Source organism: Phoenix dactylifera, chromosome 5, assembly GCF_051530095.1.
Source record: "Phoenix dactylifera cultivar Ajwa chromosome 5, Ajwa_hap1_PhDact_Kaust_v1.1, whole genome shotgun sequence".
NCBI lineage: Eukaryota > Viridiplantae > Streptophyta > Magnoliopsida > Arecales > Arecaceae > Phoenix > Phoenix dactylifera.
Window position 1 is genome coordinate 6,138,917 of NC_143194.1, and position 21,010 is coordinate 6,159,926.

At 38.0% G+C, this 21,010-nt stretch overlaps 1 protein-coding gene across 3 annotated transcripts in view; it reads right to left on the reverse strand.

Annotated features, from left to right (window-relative positions):
- Positions 1 to 1,058: 1,058 nt before the first annotated feature.
- The window catches only part of LOC103696185 (uncharacterized), a 38,895-nt gene continuing 18,943 nt past the window's right edge, over positions 1,059 to 21,010 (reverse strand). The window contains exons 8-31 of one of the 3 annotated variants that reach the window (XR_015986937.2): positions 18,916 to 19,013; positions 18,562 to 18,747; positions 18,190 to 18,370; positions 17,909 to 18,103; positions 17,795 to 17,838; positions 17,560 to 17,616; positions 17,322 to 17,418; positions 17,029 to 17,201; positions 16,733 to 16,946; positions 16,294 to 16,419; positions 16,124 to 16,213; positions 12,097 to 12,213; positions 11,915 to 11,995; positions 11,729 to 11,836; positions 10,101 to 10,270; positions 9,866 to 9,944; positions 9,697 to 9,771; positions 6,271 to 6,368; positions 6,079 to 6,186; positions 5,864 to 5,921; positions 5,534 to 5,743; positions 1,537 to 5,449; positions 1,347 to 1,436; positions 1,059 to 1,251 (exon numbers count right to left, since the gene is read on the reverse strand). Coding sequence is in view for 1 of the 3 variants with exons in the window: in XM_039129395.3 (XP_038985323.3) it covers positions 1,541 to 5,449; positions 5,534 to 5,743; positions 5,864 to 5,921; positions 6,079 to 6,186; positions 6,271 to 6,368; positions 9,697 to 9,771; positions 9,866 to 9,944; positions 10,101 to 10,270; positions 11,729 to 11,836; positions 11,915 to 11,995; positions 12,097 to 12,213; positions 16,124 to 16,213; positions 16,294 to 16,419; positions 16,733 to 16,946; positions 17,029 to 17,201; positions 17,322 to 17,418; positions 17,560 to 17,616; positions 17,795 to 17,838; positions 17,909 to 18,103; positions 18,190 to 18,370; positions 18,562 to 18,747; positions 18,916 to 19,013 (6,474 nt within the window). In the remaining 2 variants the exon portion in view is untranslated. Of the gene's footprint in view, positions 1,437 to 1,536; positions 5,450 to 5,533; positions 5,744 to 5,863; positions 5,922 to 6,078; positions 6,187 to 6,270; positions 6,369 to 9,696; positions 9,772 to 9,865; positions 9,945 to 10,100; positions 10,271 to 11,728; positions 11,837 to 11,914; positions 11,996 to 12,096; positions 12,214 to 16,123; positions 16,214 to 16,293; positions 16,420 to 16,732; positions 16,947 to 17,028; positions 17,202 to 17,321; positions 17,419 to 17,559; positions 17,617 to 17,794; positions 17,839 to 17,908; positions 18,104 to 18,189; positions 18,371 to 18,561; positions 18,748 to 18,915; positions 19,014 to 21,010 lie in introns of all 3 variants that reach the window. The other 2 variants (XR_005513111.3, XM_039129395.3) reach the window with 2 other exon arrangements.

Genomic DNA, 21,010 nt, shown 5'->3' on the forward strand with positions numbered 1-21,010 from the left:
CTCTAGGTGTGCCATTGCATGCTAGAAGAGAGAGACTTGGGTTGTGAGATTTGAAAGCCTTTCTTTTAGAGAGGTGGATGGATCTTCTTCACCATACGGCTGCTCTTGTACTCTAAACGAGCTCTCTCTCTCTCTCTCTCTCTGCTCTCTGAGTCTACGCAGGCAAGTTGACTCACATCTCTTTTCTCTTTATTTATTCTTGGTGTGTTTCTCTTTGCCGATTGCACCTTGCGCTTGTTGGGCCGATACAAGCGATCAATCGACTACATGTACCCCATCTTCATTTATTTTCTTTGGTTGGATTCAGAAACAAACATCACCTAATGGTTGTGCGTCAATTTCATATACAGTGAATAATATAAACCTCTCCTGGAAGACACTAGTCAGCAACATGCTGAGTCAGCTATCAAATGGCCAACCTCATGCCAAGTGCGCATCAACGGGAGGAAAATGAAGGCATCACTCTCTTTCATGCACGACTTTCTTTGTTGAAAAAAAATATATTAAAATTTCAATGAAGATGCTAAATTTATGGTTCATCTTCCATGGAGCATTTTCACCTGCCCCCATTGGATCGTACAGTGGTCAGGCGGATGGAGTTTAGGGTGCTTTGAGAGCCGTGCGGAGCCCGATGCAATTGTCGATTGATTTGTGGGATGGGCACGTGGCGAGGAAATAGGCACCATCAATTTTATATAGCGAAGACACGAGCGTGATGCCCATGGCTGCTTTCTCCACTCTGAGAATCCTCATAGAATTTTTATATAATTCTCTCATTTTTATTCTTGCCTTTTCCGCATACACAAACAAGTAAACCACAAATTGCGAATTAGTGGTAGCTGAGGAGTATCACAGATTCAGAATAGAGTAGGCAAAGCTGGTGGACCAGCCAAAGAATTCCATTCTGTGCACCAAATGTTTTAACAAAGACAAACATAAGCTGATCAACTTAAAAATTGAACAAGATTCGGTGCACAATAAACACAACAGCACAGATAGAATAATAACCAAAGGGCAGAACCGACATCAACATAGGCCAAAGCCCAAACACCAGAACAAGTCGAATCTGTGATGCAGAGTATTGCTATAAAGGCAAACAAGTATTTCAGAGCGGCAAGGCCCTTATATCCACGCAACGAAATCCATCAATATTTACAGGTAGAAAACAAAGAAACTGTTCTTGCTGACCATTCCAGCAAAAAAATTCTCTGCTCCTCGCTCTTCTTCCTTTTCGGAGCCATCCTTTTATTTCTTTCCCTTGCAGAACAAAAGAGGAAATAAGTAGAAATATGGTTACTCTAGCAAGAGAGATGGGAACGATGAAAGAGGAGAATGATTCTGCATACTTCTTCCACATTTTCGTCGCTTAATTTCTCCACTTCCTTCTCGTATTCTGCTTTAATCTCTGCTGCACTGTCCGTGTGTGGCTTCTTTTCCTGTTACCAAAGCATAAGATGATGAACAGATCAAGCAATAATATAATTTGAAAAGATGAAAAATCAGATTATAATATCAGAAAGACACGGTCCTACTCACTTCATCAGTCATGCATTTCTGCAGAGGTCACACATGGAAGAGTATGGTCTTCGGAACAATTCATTTCTGCAGGACCACTATCTTTACTGTCAGGATCCACATATAACTGACCAGAGGTCTCTTTACCCGGACCATCAGGAGTCAGATCATCACTAGAACTCTTGTTAGTAGGCTCGCTATCTCTCTTCGATTTTTGACTAGGCAAATTTGAAGAGTTGCCACCATTTAACACAGCACAACCATCTACTGTCTCTTTAGTAATTTTAGTTTCACAAGAATTATCTGTGCGACTGATATTGGCAGGCAAGTCCACTTGCTGATCCAGTTGGTCGGTCCGTCCTGACAAAGGAATAATTGACAATTGGACTGCAGTGCATTCTGCAAGGTCATTAGCATTCTGAGGATGCTCAGATTCTTGAGATGCAGCAAGAGACGCTGTATCGGTCACTTCATTAAAACCACATTTGTTTTCTTGCTCATCCAGTGCGCATTCAGTTGCCCTGCATATGTTGGTCTCTGGTAAAGTGGTAGCCGATGTATGACAATTCAATATAGGATGATTGTTAATTTCAGCCACAGCAACAGCTTCCATCGTAAATCTATATTTGTTAACAGAGTTATCTGGATTCATTTCTGCAGGAGGATCACATTCAGTTTGCTTACCAATTGGAATCCTTGCAGGAGGATCACATTCAGTTTGCTTACCAACTGGAAATTCTGCAGTAAGCCTAGCTTCAGATGTTTGCTCATCCTTGCTTGCAACATTACTTGCAATAGAAGCCGAGAAAGTATGGTCCTTCATCATTGACTCACTATGGCTAATGTTATCATTGAATGCAGCAGTAGTGCAAATGCTTGCAGGGCAAACATCACCTGCAGTAGACCCTGTTAAGATTTCTTTCGGTGTACATGTTGACTTGCTTCCAGTGTCTGTTTCAGCCACTACTGAAGATGATTCTTCACCCCTAACTACATCTTCTATCACAGAAAATGAAGGTACTTCACCAGTCTGTGTCTTCGGACTTTGTGAACAAGATTCATCCAGCGATATTTTTTCCTCGTCAACAATAACTGCCTCCTCAGGACGAGTACTTACAACTTCAGAACTAGGAGGTACAGAACAGTCCACCTCTGTACAACTCTGTGAAAGGGAATTTTCATTGTCACTCTGCCTTGCATCTGCAGTGACTTGCACAACTTGAGTACAGACATGAGGAGCTTCAACAACCACCACAATTTTTTCCTCCTCGTTGGCTTCAACTTCGGAACTGAGGTTAGATAGAGCTGCACCAGGCTTCCCAGAGCTGAAGCCAGATGGAGCATCACCAGCCTCCACAACCTTCTCCTCAGAAAGTTCAGCTCCAGGTGGGATGACAGAGCTACTTGGATGCACAGGGAATATTTCTGTGGAGCTTACATGTGCACTTTCCAACAGAGAAGTTTCTTTACCATCCGATTTAAGAACCTCAGCTCCACTATGTCCTTGGCATGATTGAGACGCATCTCTTGCAAACGGCTGCTGTGTGGCAGTCTCACTGGGTAGGTTTACTAGTTCATTAACTGAACTGCCAATTGCAAGAGCCTCTGGTTCTGAAGACGGAAGCATAGGCTCCCTGGTGTCTACAGCGGTTTTACTCTTGCACGACTCATGTTTTAAATCTGCATTGTTATTTAATTTTGATTTCCCAGGATCATGTAATAAGGTACTGATCTCACCTCCTGCAGACAATTCAGGTACCTCTGACAGTGTCAAAGAAGCTTTACCTGTAGCATCCACTGCTTTTGTGTTTGTTGAACGTGATCCAGTAATGTTTGGTAAAATTTCATTTACACCAGGGGTTGATGATTTCATAATATCCTCATCAGGACCATGCACATTATCTTGGACCAATTTGATTTCTGATTTGGCAGGTGCACGAGTTGTACCCATCAAACTGGCAGCATTTTCATTAATTGTACATATATCAGACTGCCTGTTATATTGTTTGGATAACTCTGACTTTTCAGATGAAATTTCCATCTGCAAAGAAAGTTTAACAGGGACCTGAATCTTTGGCAATTTCTCTTCCAACCCAGAAACCGTGCCAAATGTAGCAGGGCTTACTTTAGTGTTATCAGTCTCCTGTTTCTCTCTCAAAGTGTTTACCTTCACAGATTTTCCCTTACTATCTGTCTTCCTTGACCCTTCTAACTGCTTCAACCCTGCAAGTCGAGCACGGCGTTCACATGCTGCTGTTGAAGAATTGCTTCTACTTCTTGGTTCACGAGAAGTGGCTTTTTTCCTTGTAACTGAAGCTTTGCTCCCAGGTCCATTTTGGATCACATTAGGGACTGAAGAACATTGCATTTGAGCTAAAGGGACTGCAACGAGTACTGTTCCATGCTTCATGCTCTCGGATAATGTACCTGGTGCTATGTCAAGGTTTACATTTTCCTGGTGTTTGATTACTTCAACAGGTGTCAGGCACGGTAGTTCAACACTTGAGGTGGCTTTGTCACCACTTGCACCACTCATAGGGCTATTCTTAAGGGCATCACAATGAGGTTCTATTATAGGGATGTTTTGAAGTGAAGCATCATGCAATTTTTCAACTAATTTCTGCTTTTCACAGGATTTAACATCAGGATTCGTCGTCATTTTCTGGACACTTCGAATAGAACTATAATCTTGCTTTTCAACTTGCTTATTTTTCTCACTAGATTTAATATCAACACTAGTCATTGTTTTCTGCATGCTTGCAAGAGAAGAATCATCTTTTTTCTCAGTTGGACCCTGCTTCTCAGTTGACTTAACATCAGAACCCGGTATTGTTTTCTGGGTACCTAGAAGAGAATATTCATCTTGCATTTCAGCTGGTTTCTGCTCCTCAGTAGATGCCTCATCTGTCCCCACATGATTTCTTCTGTCTTTCAAATTTTGTACAAACACGGGCATCACAGATGCAGATGGCACAAACATTTGCCCTGGACCAGCTTGCACCATAACACCTTTCACATTATCATGCATCTTTGACTGCATAAAGCTCATACTATCTGCACTTGCAGTCAATTTTGTTCCAATAGGAGCTGCTTTAATATCATGAGCAGGAATTCCCCTTCCTGATTGTCTTATGTCCTCAGCAGGTAAGATATTCTTAAATTTCTCAGGTGTTTGCAGTGAACTGGAGGCTTTGCCAGAGGCCACGTCAACAATGTTTGGCAATCCTGAAATAGGGTTAACCTGGTGACACACAGGAGGTGCATTTGTAATTCCTGAACTTTTATCAACACTTGGACTCTCCTGGGCAAATGCAGAAATTGCAGATGTATTATTTGCTGCTTCAGTACCCTTTGGAGGTCCGGTAACCATATTAGCTTGAGCTCCAGCAGTAGAAGACACGGACTTCTGTTTTCTGCCTCGTCCTCGAGGTGTTTCTCCAGTCTGAGTCTTCCGGCGCTTAGCTTGAACTGCCATTTGAGGGCCAGGTGATGGCAGAAAAGCTGTAGCAGCTACACCAATCTCATGCTGTGCACTCCCAGTAGTTTCTTCTATAGAAACAGGACCTACACCACCAACTGTCGAGGAAGCAGAAAGGTTTTCTCTCTGAGGTCCTGTTTCCTGTTTGCTGATAATATTTGATGGTGGAGCAGCTGGAGATGGTGCGACACTTGTTGCCCCTCTCTTTGGTCTACCCCTTCCCCTTTTTGCTGGAGGTGGTGGCTCCTTACGTGGATGCAATGACTCTTTGGACGTAGCTGACAGATTTTTTGATGAAGATGACTGCACCTCTCGGGCACTCACCTTCAGGCCACCAGAATCATTTATGGGGCATGGTTCTTTTGGTACTTCTGCAGGTTGGGATGACTCAGGCGAATCAACCTGACAAAGTTTTTCAAATTCTTCTTCTGTCCACTGATCTTCATAAGAACGGACCTAGGGGAAAAAAATAAAAAACAATTATTGGAAATACATAAAAATATACAACTTGTTCTGAGTTGTGTTGAATGTGACACCAACCTCACGAGCCCGTTTACCCCTTCCATATTGATGTGTGTCAAGGCCCCCAATATACTCGCCTTGTCTTTTTACACTGACGTTTGAGGATTCATATATCATCATAGCTTCAAAAAAAGGTTTCAGGTCCTCATCTGTAACAAGACGAGAAGGCATGGGTAATGGCTCCAACCCTTCGGCTGAACTCCCCTGAACCAATCTCTGCCATGCTGCCTGCAGGCATTTGAAAAGAAACCCCATCAGTTAGCATAAAAGCCTGTGTTCATTAGATCTTAAAGTGCATTATTAGCAAACAGAAACTAAAAGCACATGCATTGGCAAGGAATGACAGACCATCTCATCTTCACGCCTTTGTTTGTCAACAGATTCAAAAACATCAATCTCAGATTCACTGCAAAGGAGAACATAATAAGATAAAATGTTATTCACGCTAAACTGTAACAGAACAGAATAAAGGCTCATTTACCTACAAATTCAGTAGCCAGAATAGATTACCTCATCTCAAAAGGGTAATAGAGTAGTATGTGATATATATAAAAAAATGATACCTGCGGGCTAGGAGATCATTGAGAGCGTCATCATCTAACACAGGAGCTGCCTCTTCTTTCTTGCACTCCCTAAGGAGGGATTCCAAATATTCCCTTCGATCTTCAGCACTGTAATTCATCAAATCAAAAGTAACAGAATATTAAAAACTGTTCGCTGAGACTTTTAAAGTCTTAGATTTTTAACACAAATACCTTGTGTTATTGTCAAAAAAGCCTGCCGTTATACTCTGATTAGCAACACCCAGTTTGTGCTCAGCCGCAGCTCTAACTTGTTCTTCTACAGTGCGGACCTGTATCACATTAAAAATAAGAAATATGTCAGGAAATACGAAGATCAGCATACTGGAATCACAATTGAATCCTTGAGAATTAAAAATAAAGTAAGTGAAATCAAAGAGAATTTGAGCCAGAGCAACTAGTGGGCCACTAATATCACCAAGCATATTTTATAATATGTGCAAAAAGCTGTGATGTTCTGGAACCTATATGCAGGGACTGAAGACAATATTTATCTAGGACAAATGTAAGGCTCAAAAATTCAAGTATTGCCTCCCTTTCCCTCAAAACAAAATGCTCAATAATTCAGCGTGTGTAAAGAATAACTTATGAATATGAATAGAGAGGGGAGAAAAAGAATCAGTGTATTGTTTATATAAGAAACAATGCAACTAAGAAATGGTAAGCAGGAGGTATAAGATGGCTGCATGTCAATAATAGCAAAGATTAAAGAAACACATGCCTGTGCAGTGCTAGACTGGCACTGTTGTGGCACACATATAGTACCCTACCATGCAAGCACCTCACCGAACCCCCCTCTCTCTCCTTTAACCCCAGCAACCCCAACTCCTCTAACCTCCTCTCATTTAGTTATGTCCAGACATTCATTGCTGGTTTCTATAGATGTTTTCTTGTGAAAATACTCAAGTTTATCAATTATTTATTTTTTAAAGTTCTAGTTCATGCACTTGTACATTAAGAATGTTTATTTTCATGGATCATATTAGAAGTTTTATTTGAATGAAAATTCATGTTTGGTTGGCATCCCTCTAATTTTATTTAGAAACTTTTGGTTATTTTGTATTTGATTTTGAAATATTATATTATTAGCTGTAAAAGAATTGATAATTGCTTGACCCAAATTGCAGATCCATTCCAACCCAGATCGAAACATGTTAGGTTGGCTCTGGGACATGCTTGACCCTTGCCAGGCATGAACGGGCTGTTCGTTCTAAATTTTTTCCCATGTGCCCAGCCCAACATGATCTGGTTAGCCAATGAGTCAGGCCAAGGTCCAAAATCATGACCCAAAATGTTACCAGGTTAGGTCTGGGTCAAGGATGCTCCTGTCCCTGTCCCACCCAATCATAGCCTGATCCCCAATTACTGCCATCTCCTCTTTTACCCTCTCCCTAGAAACTGAATCCTCTCTTGCTTCCACCCTTTATAGACTAGATCTCCTCTCAATGACACTGCTGCAGGGATAGGAAGTTTAGGCAACATTGCGTCGGTTGGGCTAGGTCAGGGCTCGGGACTAAGAATGCAGACATTAGGCCAGAAGTCACACGCCTGGAACAAGCAAGCACACATTGCCTTGATGTTGAACAATTGGCCTGAACCTGGACGAACCCAATAGATGCTTAGATCCAATCTAATGCAGTCACTATCTCCATTACATTCAACCACCAATAATAATCCTAACAAAACCCTCACTACATGTAGACAAATCAAAGCTCATTTATCCTTTAACCATCTCTTATGGGCATGCCATGATAAATCATCAAGCTCTAGCTCAAATAATAATGTATTGGATGAATGACCCGAGTACTCCCTCGTACACATTTTTCCATGTCTGAGTGAAGAGCTTCCAACAAGGTATTAAAGGAGCAGTTCTCTAGATTCAATGCTTTCTATCAAGTGCCCCTTCCTTTCTTGATCAATGTACAGAAACTTTCTTCAAACACAAGGCATAACCAAAAGGCCCCATCAAGGTCTGCCGACCCATTCCGATTCGGGGAGTGTCGATCCATTCCAATTCGGGGAGTGTCGAACTGGATCAGCCGAGGACTGGCACGGTTCCGCCTTTTAAAACAGTTCAACCGCCACCCCCGCCCCCCCCCCCCCCCAATAAAAAAAAAATTGCAATTCAGTTCCATGCTCCCCTCCCTCGCAACTCAATTCGGCTCTCCCCTCCTCGATTCTGCAACATCCCCCGCACATGAGCACCCCCCCCCCCCCCGCCACCCCGAGCTGCTCGTGAAGGTCCCCACTTCCATCCTTTCTAGCTCTCCCTGGGGCCGGGTTGGGGATAGGGTTTTCCTCACCCTTCCCCTCCCCCGTCCCTTCATCCCTCCCTCCCTCTCCCTCTATTCCTCTCTCCTTTTCTCCCTCCCCCCCCTTCTCTCTCTCTCTTTTCCTCTCTCATTTTCTCCCTCCCCCTCCCTCTCCGGCTCACCCTGTGTCGGTACCCTTGGAATGGCATAGTACATACCCATACCATGCCGAATCAATCATTGGCCAGTACCCCCACTGGTACCAGCTTGGCAGACCTTGGGTCCTACCCCATGCTATTTATCAATCTTGGCAAAAGTCTTAACTTTCTAAAGTTAACAAAAAACTTTCATTCTATCGATAGATCTCTATATAAAAAAAGCAGCTCTCGGACCCTATACTAAGCTCCTTAAACTCATGATTTCATACTCAAATGATGTCCATCTAAGTGATCCTTGGGGTGGAGCTTAGTCTCAATCTAAATCTTGGTACTTTTGTTTCATAAGAGGTCATTTATTGTCTATCTATTTCTATATATGGAAAGTTAATAAATCACCACATGATAATCGAAAATTGAAATTAGAATAAAAAGTAAAAGGGAGGTTTGTGATGATTTTGAAATATTTTGTACTGGTAATCTACTATCGTAATGCATGAAGATAATAAATTCAGCCATTGTGGTCGGACTCAAAGATTTTTGACCACATTCTCCATAAGGCCCTCTACTCTCTTCCATCTCTGAGCTCGAGTTATGGAAAAAGGAACCAAGGAGGTATTAGCAGCAACTGCTTTTATTACAGGAAAGCTCATGATGTTCATATCAATCTATTATGTGCCTCTTCATCTATCAACTACTAGACCTCATACGACAATTAGCATAGTTCTATGGTTTGGTTCATTTCTTCTGGGAACAATCAAAAAAACTTTTTTGATTATGGATCTACAATGGGCAATTCAATGCATAATCATAGCATTAAATGTATATTCCTCAATATTCTAATTTTTCAATTATTCAACCATTTTATTTTACCAAGTTCAATGTGAGCTAGATTAATCAACATTTATTTGTTTCGATGCAACAACATGATGTTATTTGTAACAAGTAGATTTGTTGATCAGGTGTCGACCCTAGTAGAAAGTTAATTTAAACCATCATAAGCCACTCACAAACAATACCAACAAGACTGGGTTCTTGTAAGCTACCAAGTAAATAGGAAAACTTTTACAACTATCAACTGGCATTCATTTCTTTTTGGTAACATAATTATTTAGCACAAAAGAGCTAAAGGATGAGTAGAAGAGGAGTGAACACAATTGTTTGATAAGCTTTATCAAAGGGTTAATACTAACCGTCTCTAACCGTAGAACAAGTACATCCTTCTTTTGGCCAATCCTATGGGCCCTTGCCTGTGCTTGCAGGTCAACCTAAAGCAACACCAAGCAGAAAGTAGACATCACGATGAAAGAAAAAGGTCAAGATGCATACAGAAATTTGTTAGACAGGATAAGGAATTATTACCTGCGGATTCCAATCAGTGTCAAATATGATGACAGTGTCAGCTGCTTGAAGATTTACTCCTACTCCTCCAGCTCGAATACTACCAGAAGTAGACATGTTAATATCAAAATTTCTGTTTTTTTGTCTAACAGCTGAAGAAATTAGACAATAATTTTCACAATTAATCCCTAAAGAACAAAAAGAGAATGAAAGCTGGCAGATTCCCTATCCATTATAAAATGCAGATGATAAGAACCTTAGGAGAAATATAAAAAACTCTGAGTCAGGACGATTGAATGCGTCAATGAGAGCTCCACGATCCTGTCCGGAAGTGTGTCCATCCAGACGAAGGTACTTATAACGTTTCCAAGTCAGATATTCCTCCATAACATCAAGCAATCTGGTCATCGTGGAGAAAAATAGAACCTGCAGCAATGCCAGTCTAAATTATATGGAATGTAGTACAACCATATTCTTTCAAGATAACAACAGTTGCATTAAAATTAATAGAGAATTTGTGGTTGCTCTAGTTTAAAAGCATGACCACAGTAGTGCTACCGAGGGACCCATAAAGTTCATATATTTCGCAGACATTAACACAAGGGTTTATGATACAACAATGACTAAACAGATCGACATGCGATACTAGCATAAAAAGTGGTGAATCATTGAAACACAGAATCTGGGCAGCTCAACAGGGTAATCTGGGCAGCCAACTGACCATCTGAATTGGTGGCATCAACAATATTGAAACATAGACTGTTCTCCCAAGAGGGGAAAAAGGGGAAAGAAATACAGAACAAAAGAAAGAAAGAAACATAGATTAGAAAGGCAATCTAACAGGATATTCAGCAGTTTACGTAATGAAACATAGTGACAATCATCTGGTAAACAGTTCAAATTCGAATCTGAAAAGCAATGAGAGGTTCTGACTAAGCCGAAAGATAGATGAGATGACAAACTAAGTGAATGCAGCATCGATGTCATGGGAATATTTTGGCAATGCAAAAGGCTGAATCACATTTATAGATCTCAAAAGAGGCAACAGATGGCCAGGAGTGATTCAGAGAAGCATAAGCACGTTTAGTCCTTGAGCAAAACGTGGGGAACAATGCCATCAATAAACACTGTGAATGGAACTTATTGAAGGTATTGAATCCTGTATACCTGAAATCCAAATATCCAAAGGAATTAAAAGTTGTAGTTCATAAGAGTGAATCAAAATAAGATCTCTCAAACAAGAAATATAATTAAAAAAACAAATAGACCATGGATCAAACTGCTAATAAATCAAAAATCAGTACAGCAACTTCAATCTGTGGGGGGAAAATCCTCTGATCCATCAAAACTCACTAAGAGTTATTAGCTGATTGGTGAGAAAGAAAAAAATAAAACTGAAACAACAGTCTCCAAGATCCAAAAAATATAGCAAATGAAACCCTCCCCCTTCTCCCCCAAAAAAATGAAAAAAAAAAAAGCCAGAATGAAGAATGAGGAGTTGGCTACCATGGAACCTCTAATTAAAGATGTATAAGATTTTCTTTTTCAATCAGGAAGTTAACTAAACCAGACAAAACTCAAATCAAAAGAAAGCCAAACTGATAGCCAAAATGAACAGATTAATACATACAAGAAACCTAACATGAGCATAAGAATCTTATGTAGTATGAAATAGGTAGATAAATAGGTACATTGATATCATTGTTCTGATTAATACATACAAGAAACCTAACATGGTAGAAACCTATTTATCTACCTATTTCATACTACTACGATTATAGCATTTATTATATTTAATATTCAGAGAAGCATATAAATGAACAAAAAGGAAAAACGAAAATGCCACATTTAAACAGTTATCATTGTTATAGACAACTTCCATACCCGATGATCATTTGCCTTGAGTTTGGGTAGCAAACGGTCCAACATCTCAAGCTTTCCGCAAAGTCTCACAAAAGTGGGCAAATAATGTTTAGGTAACAAAGTATCAACCTGCAAACAAGGAAAAACTAAATTCAAAAGGGAAATAAGTCAAGCAAATAGACTACAGATTTAATTACTCAAACTTGCCTCTTCAGCATGAAGTTGGCTGAGATATGGGTGATTGCATATATTGCGCAATTCCATCACAGTATTATGCACAGAACGACCCTGATTGAACATCATAGAAAATTTCAGTAATGGGAAAAACACTAGGATGGCGTATTGAGGAAAAGAAAAAGAGGAGTGGGGGAGGGGTCAGATGAAGGCACCTTTGAATTTCCAATTACACCAAGATTCTCCTCCACTCTTTTCATTAAAAGTTTTTGATAAGCAGAAGCTTCACATCTTATAAGTCTTTCAATTTTCTCAGGCAACTGATTCTCAACCTATCAAGCAAAGGGCAATGTCCAAAATAGAAGAAATTCGCACAAAAAATCAATATGTATTTACATTATCAAAACTTTTTGGAAATGTTACCTGTACAAACAAGCTGAAAATCAGAAAATAACAGTCACAAGTCTATGCAAATCATTCAAATAATTAATAGTTGGAGATATAAATTTGAAGCTTGGAATCAGCACATCAATACCATAGACAATAAAGTACAACAAAGCAAGGATTCATATCCCGTTATATGGGGCCATCTCAATTTTTTCTAACAGAACGGGCTGCATCCCAACACCAGAGATGGTGCATGTTTCCATCCCGTCATGTTCCAACATCCCACTGGTGTTAAATCCTTGAAACTAAGCATACAAAAAAATGGAAGGATTTAAAAATTAAATTTCTGTCCTTGTATTAAACAGACTGCAAGTCATAAGTTGTCCACTTAGACGCAAGCTCAAAGACACAATTGAAGTGAATCAATACGCTTTAAGCAACACAAAAATCAGCAATTTTCTTGGTTCCACACTAGTAGAATCATCTAGCAAAAGAAACCATCCCTTTTGCAAAAACAGCAGTTCTAACAGATCACTAACTACATGGTTGGCTGTATGAAGTTGCGGATTTTACTTCAATTCATGGAATGCTTTTGGCAACCAAAACAGTATTTCCAAATGCTCCACAATAAACATGTTGATAATGATGTTACGATTATATTGTAGAGCGTATTAGGACAAGCTTAGGGTAAGATACTATCATTACAATTTACAGGTGCATCTGGTTATTTATATTTATAAATTTGAGAGGAATCCAAAGTTCTTAAGCATGCAAGTAATGTAATTGCATACAAGTTTTTGCACATTTGACACAATGTACAATATAATGGACGAAAGTACGAAACAATATGGGGCTTGTAGCTCTAAAAATTGCAGAACAAAGGGGGGTCCCCAGGTGGAAGGGCAGTTGAAGGTGACAGGTTGTGATGAGAGAGAGAGAGAGAGATACACACAGACAGACAGAGAGAGAGACGGAGAGTAGGGAGGAGAATAGCATAAAATGGAGGTATGGGCACAAGTGGTGGAAATGGACATAGAGGAAAGTTTTTCAAAGTGAAGAGAGAGGTTAAGAGAGGGATGCTCTTGAGGGCAATTTTCAAGAAGGATAGAGAGGGGTGAGCAAGAGGAGTTATATTGATTTGTCTTCATTTCTTGGATTTCCTCCTCCTACTTATGTGTGAGTTGTTAAGGGATGCTTACATATTGCCCCCTCCAAAGTATGAGACTATGAGCTATATATTTATAAAAGTGCATCTTAAAATCCAAAGGTAAGAGCTTGTGCTACTTATCTTTACAAAATTGTGCAAAAACTAGGAAATGCCTAATAGCAGTTAGGGAGAACAGATGAATTGCTACTGAAGACCATTTGTAGGAAAATCGCTTAATGGAGAGAGCAGAAAGAGGATTTGCACTATTCGCTTTATATTTAATTTACCCAGGTGTTGTCATGTGTGTGTCTCGCGTTAGGGTGATGGTGGTGCATAAGGAACAAATAGCCTGATATGTGTATCAAAATACATAAAATCAATCCCTACTACTAGTTTTATATGCTGATCAAATGGAATACAAGACATTCTTCTCCTTTGACAGCAGTTACAGCTCAAACATATTAATCCCAACTCAGCTAACCCGATGCTAGTTTGACTATTAAAGTTGAGCAAGGGAAAAGATTCTTGAGTCATTCCATCAATGAAGCAAGTCAAGTAGGTTAGCAAGAAACAATATGACGAAATTCACATCCATCAAAAGGCAATGACTTGATACAAACCTCCAGAAGTTCAGATAAAGAATATTTAGATCATAATGGGTCATAAATCAAGAAGAGCCTAAGAATTTAAATTGCAGTCACAGCAGCCATAAGTAGTGATGTAAGTGTAAGGAAGAAAAGATACACAACAAGAAACACAGAGTTCTTATAGCATGGGTTCACCCAATTTACAAGATTCCTGTAACAAAGTAACAAATCTTTACCTGTTGGTATAAACTGTAAAAGGGAAAAAAATAATATAGTTAACAAACAGTTATCTTTGATTTTTTAAGCTAGCGTGTTCATACAGAATGCATTTGAATGTTGAATATAAGGATTGGCACGTTATAGCACCTAAAATGTATACATACAAGGCTATGGCATCAAAATTGACTGCCACGCTGTCTAATTCTTATCTTGGCTAATCTGATAATAAGTTTGCAACCCATGTGATTATCGTACTGAATGATGGTTTGTTCCACATTGAATGTTCAACACTTGAGTCCCACCTCCAAAAACATATCATAGGTGTAGATTTCGTAAAGTCCACTTCCAGAAACAATATCGCAGGCTTAGATGTTCAATGCATCAGATATTTTGGCCCTTTATCCTAAGGACATATTTAATAACTCTTGACCAGCCTTAGTCAAAGTAGCAAAGACATGATGCAAGAATAAAACTGATGGAGCACATTGGATGTTTAGCAGGAGTTTTGTCCAGATCAACATTAAAAAAATAAGAAAATGCAACAGAAAAATCAAAGCTTGTCTTCTGAAAAAGTATCATGATTCTTTTAATATTCATAGTTTCATACATTTAGATTAGTTGTGTAATGTTCGTGCAGCCCTCATGGTTTTCTTTTTGATACTTTTCCTATTGTCAATTCCTACAGCCACAATATGAATCACTTGTTTGTTGGGCTATCCAAGGTTAAAATTCTCAACAGTGCCCTATTCTATTATATTACCCCATACCAAGCATTGTTAGGGGCGCACATGGGTTTTGTTCAAGATTGGTTTGGGTTTAGATGGGATTGGCTTGGTACCCATTCCAATTTTTTGAAACCCAATTGGATTAGGTCGGGTTTGGTGTAAGGGTTTGAGTAACCCAAACCCAACCAACCCAATCCATTCATTCGCGTACACATTATTTGTTGGATTTGAGCTTGTGACACTAGATATCTTCCTTGATTATCATTAGATTTAACTTTTGTTTGTTTTTTGGATGGATAGGTCTGATTAAATATTTCCTTATGCTTGTTTTAAACATTTGAATAATATTAGTATCATCTATAATTCTCTTTCCCCTATCTATTTCTTTCAATTCTCTATTCACTTGTTTTGCATGTACTAATTTGTGGTTAAATTGGACATAGAATTTGCCCTCATTTGTTAGTCTATAATTTGCAACAGACATAGCTTCTAACTTTATATTTTCTAATTTTTGGATAAAGTATTGCTGTTGTTGGATTTTATTTTGGTTCTTTTACTGAACATCTTCTATGATAGCTTCATTTTCATATTTGTTGAGGCTAGAGGCATTATATTGTTCTTGAATAAAATCAATAATTTACTTGCTTTTTTAAAAAAAAAATTAGCATAACCTAATAATCGGCCCAAACCAACCCAATCTTGATTGGGTTGGGTCAGGTTCCAACATTGATCGGTTCGGTTCTGGTTTCAAAAATAAACAACCAATGAGGATTGGGTTGGTTCCAAGTTAGTCTCTAACCTGAACCAACCCGACTTATGCGTGATGCTAAGAATTATATCGACGTGTATTGACACAGGGGTATCATTCAGTTCAAGAACCCTGGGTGCATACAGAGAGAATCCTGCATCTCATACCATATCAATAAGTGAATGGTACAGACTACAAAGACAAATGATGAGATCTGAAACCTTTGGGCTATCACAATTAGTTACCCTAATATATATATATATATATATATATATATATATATATATATATGTATCTTGAAGCAATGAGTCAATTGAAAGCAGCAAGTCCCCGCAGAAGATTCTGACATCGAGCTTCTCAAGTTCACAGTCAACTTAAAAAAGAAAAAAAGTAAAACTTGACATAAATATAGATAAAGCAATTGAAGACCTTATGTTTCAGCCTTCGAAGTACAAAAGGTCGAAGAACTTGGTGAAGACGGTTTATAATCAAAAGATTCTCCTCCTCAGAAAGTAAAGCCTGCATATGTAGGACAGCATTTTAAGTCAATCAAAAATGAAAAAACCATCATAAATTTTAATTATTAAAAAAAAACTCACTTCATCAGGATTGTTATCACCGCTACCCTCAAATGGTTTATTGAACCATTGAGAGAAATCCTCTGATGAGTTGAAAATATTAGGTAACAAGAAATTAAGCAGTGCCCACAGCTCCTCAAGATTGTTCTACATAAAAATTGCCAGGTGTTATCAGCAAAAGGAAATTTACTATCAGAATTTAAACAAAAGTTGAGTGTTCATCAAATTGTTTTGCTAACGAGGGGAAAAAGAATCTCAGCACAGAACATGAACATTTAGACAAAGATAACATCAGTTAAAACTTAAGGACTTAGCAAATAGGATCCTCAATGCAACAAATAAAAAGAAACAAACATTGATGAAACAACTAGTCTTTCGAAGGTAAAATTCAAAGTGAAAAAGATAAAAGCAAATCGCATAACAATTAAGGAGACAAATCCGAAGATGGGTGCAAGACAACCTGTAGAGGCGTTCCAGTCAAGAGCAAGCGGTGAGAGCTCCGGTAATGCTTCAGGTCTGCATTGAGCTTACAGGACGCATTCTTAATGCGATGACCTTCATCAATTATTATATAATGCCAATGAATTTTGCTTAACTTCGGTCTATCATGTTTGTTCATCAGAAATTCATAAGTCGTCAGAAGAACGTTGAATTTCTGATGTATGATCATTTCTCTGCAGAAGAAAGAGATCGTCAAAGTTCTTTTTCACATAAAAAAATGGCAAAACAATATTCTTCACAACAACGTGCCATTACTTGAATAGCCTACGCCTCTCTTCCGGAGGACCAGCATATGTGATCTTGTTTATACCAGGTGCCCAGAAGCTCATTTCAGATCCCCATCCAGGGAGTACAGATGATGGTACTACAACTAGAAATGGACCCCTATCATTTTTTGTTTCCATAAGATAACATATCAGAGCAATGACCTGTTAGTAAGATGCTTGTCAGTTTCTTCTTGCACAGACAGGACATAGAGATGATAAATGAAATCCACAGAAGGCATCAAATGAAGAGGCACAATATCGCATTGAACCATACTACCATACTTGAACAGTTTTTCCAAGTCCCATTTCATCTGCTAGAATCCCATTCAAGTGGTTATTGTACAAGGAGACCAACCAACGCAAACCATTCATCTGATACCTATAACCAAGTAGCAAAAATCATATTAGTTGAAGTTTTAGTAGAATGTTACACCTATGACTCATAATCAAAGATAAAAAAATTATATAGAAAGCAACTCAAAGTAAATGATAACAAAACTGGAATCTAATCATTACTTACTCCCGCAATTTTCCACCCTGGAGAGAAGCTGGCTGCTCATTGATGATCTCTTTTATACTGAAAAACATAATAGTCATTGTATTATAATAATAGCTGAAAATAGACAGGTTAGAGAATATGACTAAAATTTTACAATTCTTTTAAAAAATATAAAAAAAACATCAGCCAGCAATGATAAATATGTAACCACTAAATAACTGAGATCTAGAAAATTTAAGTCAGATGTTGAGAGTACCCATGAGCCAACTTATAGTATTTTTCATTGCTTTCCAGATAATGCTGCAGCACAGATAGACAAAGTCAGATAAAAATAGAAACCATCCTATATAAGTACATAAAAATAACTTACCTGAGCCTGGTCACATTCGTATTCGTTGTCATCTGCATCCTCATTCCTCTCAACAAAGTTAACTGCTCGGCTCTCATCCATTTCCATATCAAACCGTCTTGCCCTCGCCTTAGCGTCCTGTAACTTTGAACCCAGCTTCTGAAGATACTTTTCTGTCTCTTTAAGGAGTTGTTTGACACGATCCGATTTTGCATCCTACACAGAAACAAATGGATTGATACAAAAAGAAGATAGAGTTAAAATGCAGAAAAGTAACTAGAAATAGAAATGTTGGCAGCAACCTGAACCATTCTCAAATATCCCTCCACGTCGTTGTTCTTTAGTAGATTAATCTTCTCACGCTGGATTCTGTCAATCTTCTCTCGATGTATTCGTTCCTTCCTTTTATGAAACTCTTTCACATATCTATTGAAACCCTTAGAGCGCTCTCTCTTGATCTTGAAATAGTCCTCTAGTTTCTCCCTGTAAATTCAATGGCTAGGTCTGACATCAATAATGCTAACATGCTATATGAACAGTTGAATCAACAACAAAAAGTCTAATACAAACTCCAAAAAAAATTTACAACTAGATTTCCATAGATATTTAAGGCTCTTTCATTAAAAGGAAAAGAATGTTGGAATGTTGCAAGATAATTGCATAATAATACCCACTTGTGGATTTCTATTTCACGAAAGAATTCATTCTGTCTTTCACGAATTCGCTTTTGCCTCTCTTCCTTCATTTTCTGTTCAAATTTTTCAAGTTGTTTCATTCTCCTTCCATGTCTATGTTTCTTGAATGATTTCAAACGCTCCACATCAGACGTAATGGGTTTGAAAAAATCATTCAGAAAATCACTGCCCACCGAAAAAATAAAGGTGTCAAGAAAGATAATTTGAATAACAGAACATATACACCAAAGAAAAGGTCGAGGCAGTTAAAATGATAAGATGTCATGTTCGTGCCTTGCCAAGCTATTACAGAAACTTTACTGAAAATAAGTATCAAACAAAGTGTTTAGGCACCTGCGTAAACGACGTTGAAGCTTTCGAAGTTGAAGCTTTTTCAATTCAATCACACTTTTTGTCTTGGCAGAGATATCTTCTGATGAACTCACACATTCCTGATTAATAGAAACTGCATTAGGACATTTTACAATACAAAGAAAAGCAAAAGAACTAATGTACATCACATAATAGATCTGCATCTAGAAAATCATAAATTGAACATACATCATATTTTATGAAAACTTGCCAGATGGATTTAAATAATAAAAAATATATAATCCGGGGGGCACTACCATGATGACAGTATAGTATATTAGTGCTTACTAATCAGGAAGAACAAAAGGATTCATGATACAATTTAACAATTTACCATGGCAGCAAATTTTCTAGCAAAGGTTTACATTTCCTTTCCACTTCTTCAATAGGCAGGGTAAAGACAATATTAACTGAAATGAGTAAGAAGCTTACAGAAAAAAAACAAAGGTAACAAAGACAATGAACGAAAGTGATATTAAGAAGAGACGACAAAATCAAGAAAATATGAACAAAATTAGAAATATCTAATATCTACTCCTTTTACTGAATACCAAATCAGTAACCATAAGGCACACTGCATCATATGTCCAAAAATTATGATTTAATTCAGTTATAACATAATCTTTTTTAAAAATCCATGTCAATATTGCAGCACATAAATTAATTTAATATTAAAACACATTCAAGTGATATGCTGATGTAGGCTAGTGGATGTAGATTAGGATATAAAATAAGCAATGAGAATAAACCCTGAGATGTCCAGAAAAAATTCTGCACTATCTTAATGGTGGAAAAAATGACACGTTCTTTGGAGATGAATTTATAAAAGTTAAATACAGGAACTTTTGAGTTGTACAGGATATGGAGGGAATAAATGGTGGACTGCGTTGAAAGATTAAATATTGTGTATTCATACTACATGATAAAATGCATAAGATTGCTTTGCTAATAAGCACATAATCGCCAATATCTCTGTAAGGGTAACTAGAGTCATTCGCAATCTACATTATAGTCTAATAAAAGGTACACTATTATATATAGCAATGTATACACTAAATCGATGCAATTTCTGAAAATGCATAGGCCATTTTCTATCTCAGTCTGCAATTTAAGTTGTCATAATAGTGATAACATGCATAAGTAATCATAATCAGCAAAGCATCACAGACATTCATAATGCAGAGGATTTCATGTATGATACATTCATAAAAGTAATATGTGTTGTTTTTATGCCCAAAAAGTGCCATTTCTTATTTTTAAATATATTAGAAAATGATTTAGAAGATAAGAAACAGAAAACAAGCACTTACCCTCCCTTTTTGCATATTTCCATGTGTTTATGCACGCATGCATCCATGCGGCACATGCAAAAGGAAGGGTAAGAAACAGCTCTTTAGGCAACTACCAAACTGCTGGCTCAACCTCATCTCAGGAGTTTGTGTCAGTTAAATGTACATATGGTGGTACAGATGTATGTGCATGTACTTACAGCATAAAACATAGACTTCTTTTGTATTTCTCTATCAACAGAAAGAAACTGGTTGAATCAAGGAGGCCAGAAAAAAGAATATCCATTGACAACTTTAGGGGGAAAAACCATAAAACTACCACTCTCTCTAATAATGAAGATCGACGAAACCAAGTGTCATCCATATTGTATTTATCGATCAATATACAGAAATTGGTTCAGAGGATACATTACAAAACTTTTTTTTTTCACCTCCTCTCTCTCTAATAGGAAGACTGACTAAACCAAGCTTTATCCATACTAATAGGCCTATCATATGGAATTCCCAATTATCCAATTTGGAAGCGGTTACATATCAAAATTATCAGGCTCCCCCCATAAGCACATTCCAGACTTATGACTTCTAAGAAATGACTTCTATTGCCAGATGACCGACAAATCTGAGAACTGGTATTGAATCTTGCAAATTTTTATCTGTGAAGACTCGTAAATGTCATCAAAAACTTAGATGATTTTAATGTCAACCAATTTTACCGGCTTGTATTTGAGCTAAAAATATATCTTGTTTAGCATTTGATTCAGGTCAAGAGTATGAAAATACTGTCCTTA